Source organism: Ambystoma mexicanum, chromosome 4q (genome assembly GCF_040938575.1).
Source record: "Ambystoma mexicanum isolate Mex_15411 chromosome 4q, UKY_AmexF1_1, whole genome shotgun sequence".
NCBI classification, from domain to species: Eukaryota; Metazoa; Chordata; class Amphibia; order Caudata; family Ambystomatidae; genus Ambystoma; species Ambystoma mexicanum.
Genome location: NC_090928.1, coordinates 313,939,205 through 313,951,412, shown reverse-complemented (window position 1 = coordinate 313,951,412; position 12,208 = coordinate 313,939,205). Strand labels below are relative to the sequence as shown.

The window sequence follows — 12,208 nt, the reverse complement described above, 5'->3', positions numbered from 1 at the left end:
ATGAAGCTGACCAAAACAGATTCCTGGCATCGATCCCCTTTCAGAAAATATCAGAAGAAGCCAGAACAGACCTGGAGGCCCAGATAACCGAAAGTGAAGTGAAGAAGGCGATAATGAGCCTCCCACTCAACAAAGCACCCGGCCCGGACGGCTTCACAGCCCCATTCTACAAAAGATATGTAGACATCCTCGCCCCATTCCTCACTAGACTACTAAACACCTTCAAAGATAGTGAGAATGTCACCCCGTCTATGAACGAGGCAACAATTTTGGTTTTTCATAAACAAGGGAAGGATCCCTCCCTCCCGGGCTCATACAGACCTATCGCCCTAATTAACCTAGACTCAAAAATCTACACCAAAATCCTGGCGGCCAGGCTCTCCCCACTGCTCCCCTCCCTAATCAACCCAGATCAATCAGGTTTCATTCCGGGAAGACAGACACATGACAACACCAGAAGGCTAGCCCACCTTATAGAGAAAATTAAATTCTCCCGCACCCCAGCAGTACTACTTTCTTTAGATGCCGAAAAGGCGTTCGACCGTGTAGAATGGTCAATGCTCTTTAAAACCCTGGCGCACATGGGATTTGGGAACCAATACATTAACATGATCAAAGCCAATTACTCCTCCCCCTCCGCCAGGATAGCGGTAAATGGAGAGATAACGGAGAGGGTTGAAATCTCCAGGGGAACGAAACAGGGCTGCCCGCTTTCACCACTCTTGTATGCGCTATTCCTAGAACCCCTACTTATTAAAATTAGGGAAACAGACCAAATCAGGGGGATTGAGATGGCGGGGAGACAACATAAGATTATAGCCTATGCGGATGACATGCTATTGGCACTGGAGGACCCAACCCACTCTGCCCCAGCGGCGTTCCACCTACTAGAGCAATTTGGGAACATTTCTGGCTTAAGAATAAATAAAAAAAAATCAGAAATGCTTATATTAGCCGGGAGCACTGTAACACTGGGTAGGGAGGCAGACCACCTGGACATAAAGGTCGCGGAGGAGGGCATAAAATACTTGGGTATAACACTTACTCACAAGGTAGAGACATTGTATAAAAAGAATTATCCCCCACTCCTTGCCAAGATTCAAAAAGATCTAGAGAGGTGGAATCCCCTAAATATTTCTTGGTGGGGGAGAATTCAATCGATAAAAATGAACATTCTCCCTAAAGCGCTGTATTACTTCCAATCCCTGCCGGTTGGGGTCCCTGACTCCTTTTTCAGAGCCCTAGCCAAGTCGGTCTCATCCTTCATATGGAACAGGAAACCCCCCAGAGTATCCAGAACTATCCTCACCTCCAACATCAGGGAAGGAGGCCTGGCACTCCCACAGTTTAAGAACTATTACCAAGCGGCCCAGCTCAGGATCCTGAGAGTATGGCTAGGGGATAATCAACGAACGATATGGGTGACACAGGACAGGGCAGTCGCCAGAACGCCACTGGAAGACCTATTATGGACACCAAAGCAGTACAGGCATCCGAATCTGCGCATCAGCGAGATCATGAGGACCACGCTGAACGCATGGGACGAGCAGACACGGAGAGAGAACATCACCACGGCTACCGCCCCGTTCACCCCAATCTGTAGAAACCGGCAGTTCCCTCCGGGGACAGAGCAAGGGGCTTATGGGAACTGGGAGGAAGCTGGCTGCAGGAAAATAGGGGAGATGTTCGTAGACGGGGAGATGAGATCTTTTGCCGACTGCAAATCACTTTGGAACCTCACAAATGCGGACAGGTACAAATATGAGCAGCTCAGACACTGGCTGGCCACGCCTGAAATCACCCGAGCTGCGACAAGAGAGCTTACCGCCTTTGAAAAGTTTCTCCTCACCAACTCAGGAGACAGAAAACTAGTCTCCAATCTCTATAGGTACATGAATACCCAGGGAGAAGACATCAAGTGGGCATACATGAAAAGATGGGAAAAAACGCTGGGGATAGGCATCACCTCACAGCAGTGGCAGTCGCTATGGGCCGATATCCACAAACTGACCAGAGCAGTTCAAACCAAAGAAATGTGGATTAAGATCGTCACGCAATGGCACTACACCCCGGAGAGGCTAAATAGCATGTACCCACATACACCTAATCGCTGCTGGAGAGGCTGTACAGATGCAGGCACGTGGAGACACATCTGGTGGGACTGCCCTAAGGTCAAACTCTTCTGGACAGAAGTAATAGCCGAACTGAAGAAGATATTCCCAGACGTGGATCGCTACACGGAGAAAACCTGGCTCTATGGTTTCACAGAGCACTATGACAACACACTCACCAAGGCGCAGCGAAAAAGCTTCATGAGCCTACTCATAGCGGCCTGGGCAACAATCGCACAGGGATGGAAAAAGAGAGACCCACCGATGCTGTTCACATGGCTACACAAGGTCTGGTCCCAAATGACCATGAAAAAAATCACACACAATCTCCACGGAACACTTGGCTCCTTCATAAAAGAATGGGGAGGAGTGCTAGAATATCTCCAGTCAGACTACATGGCACAGTGGTGCCCGCACTCCATAAAAATAACAGACTTTTTCGCCTCTTAAACGGCCACGAGTACCTTGGAATAATGACTATACTTCCGGAAGAGGGTGGGAGGGGGAGGCGGGACGGGGAGTTGAGGGATTGTTTACCTGTTGTATCACTTATAAAACAATAAAAATATGTTTTAAAAAAAAAAAATGTTCTTGCTTGCAATCAGCATTCTTCGACAGCCGTGGTGTCCTCTTGATGGTCTGTTGGGGACGACCATTGAACCCACAACTGGGGCCTGTCTTGGGGCTATCAGCCAGTTCTGCCAGATCTCTAGCTGGGGACTCAGGAGGAGCCCACAGACTACCTCTGGAGTAATAGGGCTCTGGGTCTGGGTCAGGAGGCCTCTTCCCTCCTCCAACAGCATGCTTAAACAATGAGCTGTTTTGTGTTATCTTTTTCTCAGCATTCACAGCGGTTACCATTGTTCCTTTGACAGCTGTGACCTTTAGCGGTTTCGGAGCAAATTGCGAGTCGGTTTTTCTGCTGATGGCTTGTTGGACCCAGACCTCATCCCCTACATGGAATTCTTTCGGCCAGACTCCTCTCCTTTCATCTGTCTCCATTCGAGTCCTTTCCTTCCGATCTGTGTCTCTTCTTCCGCTTCCTAGTCTGCTTGTGGCTGGCTTGCTGGGTGTCTGACGATTCGGGTGCGAACCTGATACTTCATCATCAGTTCCGCAGGAGTCTTATTTCTGGCTTCATGGGGCGTGTTGCGGTAGTCCCTTAGCAGTCGGCAGAGCGCTTGGTTGGGATCAGTACCTTCAGTGCGGACCCTCTGCAGTGTTTTCTTGATCAAGGCCATAAATCTTTACGCCATCCCATTGGCCTGGGGCCAGCGTGGTGTGATTTTCTGATGGCTGAACCCCATGTGTTTGGCAAAGATTGCAAACTCATGGCCACTGAAGGGTGGACCATAGTCTGATTTTATGGTATCCCCATTCGCTCATGACCTCATTGAAGATAGATGCCACCTGGGCAAATGCGGTAGATGTTGCCTTCTTCACAATCTGAAATCTCGAATGTTCGTCAATGAAGAGTAGTACAGACTCTCCGGATTCAAGGGGCCCATGGAAGTCTACGGCGACCTTCTCCCAAGGGTTTCTGGGATCTGTGTCGGTCAGAGTGGAATTGGAGGCTCAGCTCTGGCCGTGCATTGGCAGGCTATGCAGTTCTTCCCCCACCGGTCTACCTCCCCCACCGGTCTACCATTGCATCTAAGAACGGGAACCACACGTGACATCTCAGCTGTTTCTCTGTGTTGTTTGCCCCACAGTGTCCCTCATCGGCCGTCTTGACCTCAGAGTGGAGGGTTGCCAGGATGATTGTCTCCAGTTCATCCTTGCAAGCTCCTGGATGCCTCAGGACAGCCCGGCGGTAGTCCTTCCATCTATTGTTCTCTGTGAGGCTGATCGGTAAGGCCATAGAAGGGTCTGCAGCTGAGGCTGACGCCACCGTCTCGAGCGAGATGGCTGGAGCGGGTGCATTGGTTGTCACGTAGCTGATGTATTCAGTGTCCCTGGGTCTGGGCACGGGTTTGCCAGCGGGATACCTTAAATGATAATCAGCCGGGTTATTCTCACCTCCAGGTAGATTAATAATTTCAAAGTCATACTTCTTGAAGTCTAATGCCCCATCTCTCAGTCCTGGGGGGCATCTTAACCTTTGGTTCCCGAAGAGTGACAACAGAGCTTGGTGGTCTGCAATGAAAGTGAACTTCTTTCCTATCATACGGCCACCAAGCTCTCTTTTTCGGACTACGAGCATACATATTCGGGTGGGGCCAGTGACTCACTGGCATACGCCATGATGTGTCTCAGATGGGTGTCTATCCCGTTGCTTTGTGCCAATATGGCTCCCAGCCCCCCTGGGATCGCATCCACTACGATCTCTGTGTGCCAGTCCAGGTCAAAGTAGGGCCTGTTTGATGGTTTCATATGCCGTTTGACACTCATCCGACCATACGACAGGGCGTCGTCCTGTAGCAGTCGCCGAAGCGGCTCTGTGATGGTGGCGTAGTGTGGAATATACCTGGCACTGTAGCCGCCATCCCCAAGAACTATTTCACATCTGCTGCCTGACCTGGTTCTTTAAGGTTGAATATGGTGGAGACTTTGTCGGGGTCTGTGTCATGCTTTCAGCTGAAAAAATGTGTCCAAAGAACTTCAGTTTGGTTTTGCTGAAACAGCACTTCTCTATATAGAGAGTCAGTCCTGGTCCTTGAATGGCAGCGCTGGTCACTCACAGGGCTGAGTAGTGTTCCTCGCGTGACTTCCCAAACACGAGAATATCATCACTGTAGTTGAGTATTGGTCTGATGACCTGCCTAATGGCCTTGTGAAAGATTTTAGCCCCTGACGAGATGCCAAAATGTAGGCGCTTGTAACGGTAGAGTCCATCATGGGTAGCAAAGATGGTAATGTCTCTAGATTCAGGGTGTAGTTCCATCTGATGATATCCTTGGTTGAGGTCAAGTTTGGAGAAGAAGACAGCTTTGTTGAGATGGACAATCATGTCCTCTATTTTTGGTCCAGGTGCCGCTCTCTCTGGATGGCGGTATTGGCCATCCTCATGTCCACACAGTCTCAGACGCCCCCCTTCTTTTGGTACGATCACAAGTGGCGAGACCCATGGGGTCAGGCCTGTGGCAGGCTCGATGATGCCGTCCTTCAGGAACTGATTGAGTTTTTTGGACACGGCAGCCTGCAGGTGAAACCTGACTCTCCTCGGATGCTGTGGGACAGGGCGGACTGATGGGTCCATATGTATTTGATTGGGGGACCTTTCATCTTGCCTAGTCCTTTACACAGGAGCGGGAATTTTTTTAGAATCGTGTCTTTCATGATGGTATGCCCAGCAGAGTTACTGTTCGCCATGTTGCATATCTGGTCTTTTGCCTCACTTGTGGGAGCAGTCTTTTGAATGGTGTCACCTTCCTGAACATGAATGTCTATTAGGCCCAGACAGGAAGCCGTACGGTAGCTTAGGAGGCATCTTCCTTTGGTTGGGCTTCGAATCACATGGATGACTGTTGTTGTGGACTGCTCGTCGTGGATGAGTCTATGCCTGAAGGATCAGATGGAGTATAACGGGACATCAGCTCCCTATTGAAAGATCTTGGATGTTGTCTGTACTAGCGTCGGTTTATCAGCGATCTGTTGAAATTCTTTTTCTCCCATGATGTTCACAGTGGCTCCGGAATAGACTAGAAAGCAGAACTGTCTGCCACATATTTCCACTGGTATTCAGGGTGCTTCTTTGGTTTCTCTTTCATCCATGATGAGGTTTACATGTTCATCTTGTGTGTATTGGTCATACTGGTCACTCATGTTCCTGGCCCTGAGGTGCTGTTGTGTAGTATACTTGGCGTGACGGTGGTGGCCCATCATATTCATCACAAATTGGTGGGTTCTGGTCCTGTGCCTCAAGTTCTTGGGGATCGTCGTCAGGGTAGAGTTCTTCCACGACCCTCATATACCTTCTCGGTCCCTGTTGATATGGGCGCATCTGGTATGTCTGGCTCTGTGGTGACCGGTTGTATGACGTGTACTGTGGTGCTTTCAGAATTCACAGCGTGGGGAAAAGGCTTGCCCCATCTGCAGACTGACTGGAAATGGCCTTCTCTTACACAATTTCCACATATTTGGGTGAGTGCGGGGCATGACCCTGAGTGGGGAAAGGCCATCCCACAGCAGTAGCACTGCTGTTGCATCCTCAGGGTCATCAAGTTGGCGTTCCCGGTGTTCCTGTCCCCCACTCATGTTGTTTGTTTGAATCACCCACTATTTGCTCTCCTCTCTCCTGCTAGGGCGTGGCGTTGTCTGACATCTGAGTGGCCTGTATAACTTGTAGGCGAATGCCTTTGCTTAGTGAGAATGCCTGGAACTGGTAGTGCGCTCCCTTGATTTGCAGTCGGGTGATTAATTCATCCACTGTTTCATCTATTCTTTGGGTGCATTGATTAAACATATATCATTCGTAGACTACATTTGGCTCAATGACAAGCCTCTTGTTGAGGGCCATGAATAGTGATGCAAAATCAGGGTGTTCAGCCGCTGGAATGGTCTTTATTAGTGTTTTAACCTCGTTGCCAGTTATATTAAGGAACATGCTGTGCAATTTAGGGGAGTTATCTTCTCCCGCTGCTGAGATGAAGTTGTTAAAGTGCTCCAGCCACTCTACCCACCGTGGGCCCTGATCAGCTTGCGGGGTGATCGAAAATGGGGGAGACATGTGGCATGCCATGGCAGTAGATTTTGTGATGGTAGCCTGAAGTGCCTGGGGTTGTCCAGCTTGTCCAGGGGGCGAGCTCATGGTGCCTGTGGTATGCAGTGAGTGGTTGAGTCGCTTAGTAGGTGGATCTAGACGTGGCACATGCCAGGCACCCTTTTTGCTGCTTATAGGTATGCAGTAAATGGGGGTCACTCTGCCTTCAGGTGGTCGCTGGCAGGTACCTGTACAAACTTGTTCTCATGTGCTTGGCACCAGAGGCCCTGGTGTGACACAGTGAGGAGCAGGCTCCTTGATAACTGCTCTAGGAGAGGTAGGGAGTTGGCTTGTCCCTTCTCATGTGTGGAACCCACTCGTGAGACCCACGTTTTAGTGGAGCATCTGTTGGCTGCAGGGACACGTGGCTTGCAGAGGCTCATGAGGCCCACGTGTTAATTAAGCATTCGATTTGCTGGGGCAGGGTCGGTGAGGGAAGGTCACCACCCACCTGTACAGATACGCAATCCGTGCGTGTAGGAACATTGACCACTGGCGGACTGCCGCACAGTGATGGTACGGCGATTTCCTCATTTGCACCGTCCATTCTATGGCCTGGATGCAGCAGCAGGATAAGGGAGGCGAGGCCTGGGATCGGGTCTCTCGCGTGACGGCCGGCACTGGGAGAGCGGCAGAAGACACGGCCTGGCCAGCAGCAGAGGGATCACTCGCATTCAGGAGGACAATGACCTTGGCGTGCGAGGGAACAGCCTCATCGCCAGTTATTAGGGCTATACGGCCCTACAGGAATAAAGCACGCACACCAAGGAGCGAAGTGGAACATCCCTCTTTAATGAAATCTTAACATGAACTAAGTACCCCCCCTTGCTCCTCCCTGCTGTCACGTCTTAAAGAGACAAAAGCCCTCTAACAATGAACATATCCATGTAGGCAACCATCAGTAAGTGTCACATGGGTGGCCTGTTCTCTTTAGTTGGCGGTTTAATTTCTTCGTTGCAGTATTCTTCCCTGCAACCTGATTTTTTCATGAACCCATATATTTTAACCCTTTCAAGTAGAGAAAGAAAAAAAGCCTTGCCCGCTGTCCCTGCCAACTAAATTACGTAGATTTCATGATCTCTCCATTATCGTTTTCAATGTGGGTATTCAGAAAGAAGGAGTGTAACATCCCCACAGCATCCATGGCAGATGTCCACTATCCACAAGAAGTAGAGAGGAAAGGGGTTCAAAAGAGGGATGCAAGGCGTGGAGCTCACCCGATGATTTCTGCACATGTACGGATGGGGAAAGGAAGGGTGGTGCAGTGCAAAGGGAGGGAGCTAAATAACACAAAAAGTTCTCAATAGATCTATACACAAATCATATTTGAGTGACTGCATCAAGCAGACGTCTGTTGGCTGCAGTCACCCGGAAATAATAACGGGAGATCCTGCCTCCAGACAAGAGCTACATGTAGCAAGTGTACTTCACCCCAAGTGGCTCCATGTCTACTCCGAGCTCTAGCGTTGGCATCCCTGCACTATAGAGTTAAGTTTACACAACACTTCATGTAGGAAACCATTCCCTCTTAAATGTGGTGAGTTTTCATGAAACAGATTAAATAGGTGTTTTTCGGATTGAATTTATTATAGAGCACAAAAAGCATGTTTTGGGACAATTATTTCGAAGTTGTCTACTTTTGGGTTTTTGGTACCCCCATAGATCTTCCCAGGAAATGGTGCACACCACAAAAACCTCAAAAAGTGAATACGCCAAACTCCAGATGTTCGCCTTTTAGAACACAAAAATGGGTCTATATAGTGGTAAATGCATAGCAAGAGTGCAGGTTCAAGACCAGTGTGCGATGCATGTCCATAAAACGGCACAACATGACCAGTTACAACAGTCAATAGCAAACATTTGTAATGCAATTCAGCACATTAGCCACACCACAGGTCCTTACACAACCTACTGATTATATGCATAGTGACAGAAGAGAGTCGACCAAAAAGAGGCCAGAGAACAAGGACAAATCCGCACAGAGAACATGCTTGTGGAATAAAATTGGAAGATACACGGTCAACAGATCACGTATAAGGACCATTTGCAAAGGCGGAATACCATAGGCCTCAATGAACTCAAACCGGAATGGGCAATGCACCCACATAACACACATGCATGCAATACAAGTGAGCACTTACAAGCAAGGAACCTACGCATAATATAGGAAGAAAATTGACCACAGAGGACACAAAACCCAGGTGACCAATGCGAAACGAGCAAGCTCCAAATGCAGTTCAGTGCAATAGTTACGGTCAACAAGCACAACCAACATGCATGAATGAATGTGGACACACCTGGACAACTGATGCACTTATCACATGTGAGTGGAATATGGCAAGAGTACACTCCCATCATCCATCCATCCATAATCAACAATGCTGGTTTGGATTGATAAACACTGAGTAAAAGGCGTTTATGAAAATGTTGACCTGATACATTATACACACACATACGGAGTTGCAAATGGGTGCTACATCAAACGTCACATAGGAAAATGAGTAAAGACCCTTTGTTGGAAGATGGTGGTGCACCCATCCGTCACAGCACTATGGGGAAGATGGGTTATCATGGTGATGTGAGAGGTGATCAGGAGAGTCCCTCCTCACTTACTATGCATCATCTTGGGGGTTGAGACAGTGAAAGGAGTGTGGCCCATTGGTCAGGTAGATTGAGTAGCCAGAAGGTGTGGCCAGGAAGTGTGGAACATCTGAGCAGAGACAGGAGCAGTGAGCCCAGTATGGAAGAGCAGCTTTCAGCTGTCCAGTAAAGTGGGTTTATAGTGGGGAATTTAGTCTAGTGTTATAGGACCCTCGATTGTCAGGCACACTACACCAGCTGTTAAAATATAAGATTATTCTCTCACATCAACTGGAACACTCAGGAAATCGGCAAAAATGTATTTAGGTGTAACACAGAACTACCGTGTGATGACCTTCCTGGCAACAGAACTTTGTCAAGCAGATTTCAAGTAGAAAAAGGTTAGGTCACAAGTAAAACGTGGATCCGTACAAAAACCATCTCTCCCAGATTTGCAATGAGGACGGAAATGATCAAAAGAAATTGTCAAGACAAGACATTATCAGTGTGGTTGATATGTGGCGATATCAATGTCAATTTTGAAAGATGTGCAGTGCGTATCACATTTCAATAAATTGTCATTCAATGAGGCTAATCATAGAAGATAAAGAAATACAAGCTATCTCACTTGTTTCTCTACTCAGTTTAATAGAGGCTAGCAACGAAAACAGATGGTTTGAAATTGGCCATACAACAATGCATTTTGGTACAAGGATCTTCAAGGCAAATAGAGTTTTTCTTTTGAAGTAATCAGTCCATATGTATTTAAGTTCGTCAGAATCAGTGGTGCTACATAATTATCTCTAACTTTCAACACATTTAATGCCACACGTTTACTAGAGAGAAATATGCGCAATCTCAGATAAAATACCTTACAATAGAATACTTACAATTTCAAAGAGTGCTCGGATGGTCTCCAGATCAACTACGGAGGTGTCGAAGTTCAAAATGGCTGTAACAATACACAGGAGCATTACATTTTTTAAACTTGAAAGAAGGTTTTACACAATGAGAGGTCATTTGCACATTTGTTTGAATGCCAATTACTGAAGAGACAATCATATTGGTAAGAATGCAGTTTATCTACAGACATAGGGCTGCTCTGTTATCAAGTCATATTTTCCCTAGTATTTGACCGAAGCACGAACAGCCGATTCTCAGGCAAGTGCCCCAAATATCCCAATCAATAACTAACCAATAGTGCACACTCCCCAAAGTTACATCCCTGGTCTAAATTATTAGTTTCTCCCTCCAACAGATTGTTGGCTTCATCTAATATGGTTCATAGCACAGAGCAAAGAGCACAGTCACCTAAATCAGTTAGCATTATATGTTTTTCTATCTGTTCGAAGAAATCTGCCAATTTTCTAATTCTGAGGAATTAAGTCCATCAGAAGTTAATTGATTTTTCAGGGGCATTAAACTGAAGACATAATTCAGCATCAAAATGTCTTAATGGTGGATGTAATTAGGGGACAAAATTGTCCAGCAACTCACGGAATTGCTCTCAAAATCTCAAATTAAACAAAGTTTTCCTCCACATTTATGTTGCTTAATGAGGCATTCACTGGGGTTCTAAAACTTTCCAATAATTCCCCAAAGGCAAAGTCAAGCTTTTCTGGGCGAGTTAGTCCTGGCTCCGATAATACTACAGTTCTCATAGCAGGGTTCAGGGCCCACAGGCCAACTGCATGGGCTGAGACCAGAGAGAGGAGTTCCACCAGCCAATCAGAGGCACAGAGCCATAATAAAATATAAAGAAGTTTGAGGACCTTTAAAAAGCCCAGCTAGTTTCCTTCTTTCTTTGAGGATTTTGATTGGCTGTCAAATTAGAAGTAGAAGCCAAGACAGGCTTACACATTGTTGGTTTCGGAGTGCTTTTGGTGAGTTTAGCAGTCTTTGGAGGAGTTAGTTACGTTCCTTGGGGGGGGGGGGACAATAGAGGGGGAAACCAATCCAGAGAAGGGGGGGTGGGAGACCCCAAAAAAGAGGGGGGAGCAAACCTGAGAAAGGGGGGTTGAGCTAGAGGGAGGAAATTGAGCGGGTTAAGTGAGGGCGGAGGGGTGGAGGAAGACAGAACCCAAAGAAGAGGCAGGGAGGAGGTGGAGCCTGAGGGGGTGTGGGAGACGCAGCCAGAGGAAAGGAAGAGGGGGCGGGGAGACAGAGCCCAAGGAAGGGGGCAATCCAGGGGGAGACTGGTCCTCAGGTACGAGGAATGGGGGAGAACTGAGCCAGAGGAATGGGGAGAGAATTGAGCCAGAGGAATGGGGGGAGAACTGAGCATGGGAGGAGACCAAGACAGAGAAAGAGGGTCGACTAAATCAGAGGAGATTGGGGAGTTGAATTTGTGCAGCAGCATAAGCAGTATATTTTTGTAGCGATATAACAACTTTGCTGTTGTTCACAAAGAGCCCCATCTCGTCAGTCAAGAGAGGAAGCAACGCATCCACTGCAAAGTGCACCAAGCAGACCCTAAGAAGTGGAGAAGTGCCTGTCCCAACCCTCGCAATACATTAGTGTGGACTTATTTTACCTCATAAAAGCAACAAGCGCATCTTTCCACATGCCATGTATGCAGGAACAATATCTTGTGAGGGAACAGAGGTATGTCTTCCATTGCACACCAAATTCGGCTCAGGGAAAAACACCAAAAGATCATTAGAATTGGCCTTTAACTAACAATGTATAGCGAGGAAACTCATCCAACATTCGCCTTGTGCACTAGAAGGAACCACGGTTGAATAACTCCAAACGTCTTGTCTAATCCATCATACGCAGTTCTTTTTGCAGGTCGTCCAAAGTAATCTTTTTGTAA

General features: G+C 47.6%; 1 protein-coding gene across 3 annotated transcripts in view; it reads right to left on the bottom strand.

Annotated features, from left to right (window-relative positions):
* LOC138468510 (formin-2-like) overlaps nucleotides 1-12,208 on the bottom strand; it is a 609,148-nt gene that overhangs the window by 433,094 nt on the left and 163,846 nt on the right. For all 3 annotated transcript variants that reach the window (XM_069609015.1, XM_069609013.1, XM_069609014.1), the window contains exon 4: nucleotides 10,284-10,345. In XM_069609015.1, coding sequence (XP_069465116.1) covers nucleotides 10,284-10,345 — 62 coding nt within the window. The remainder of the gene's footprint in view (nucleotides 1-10,283; nucleotides 10,346-12,208) is intronic.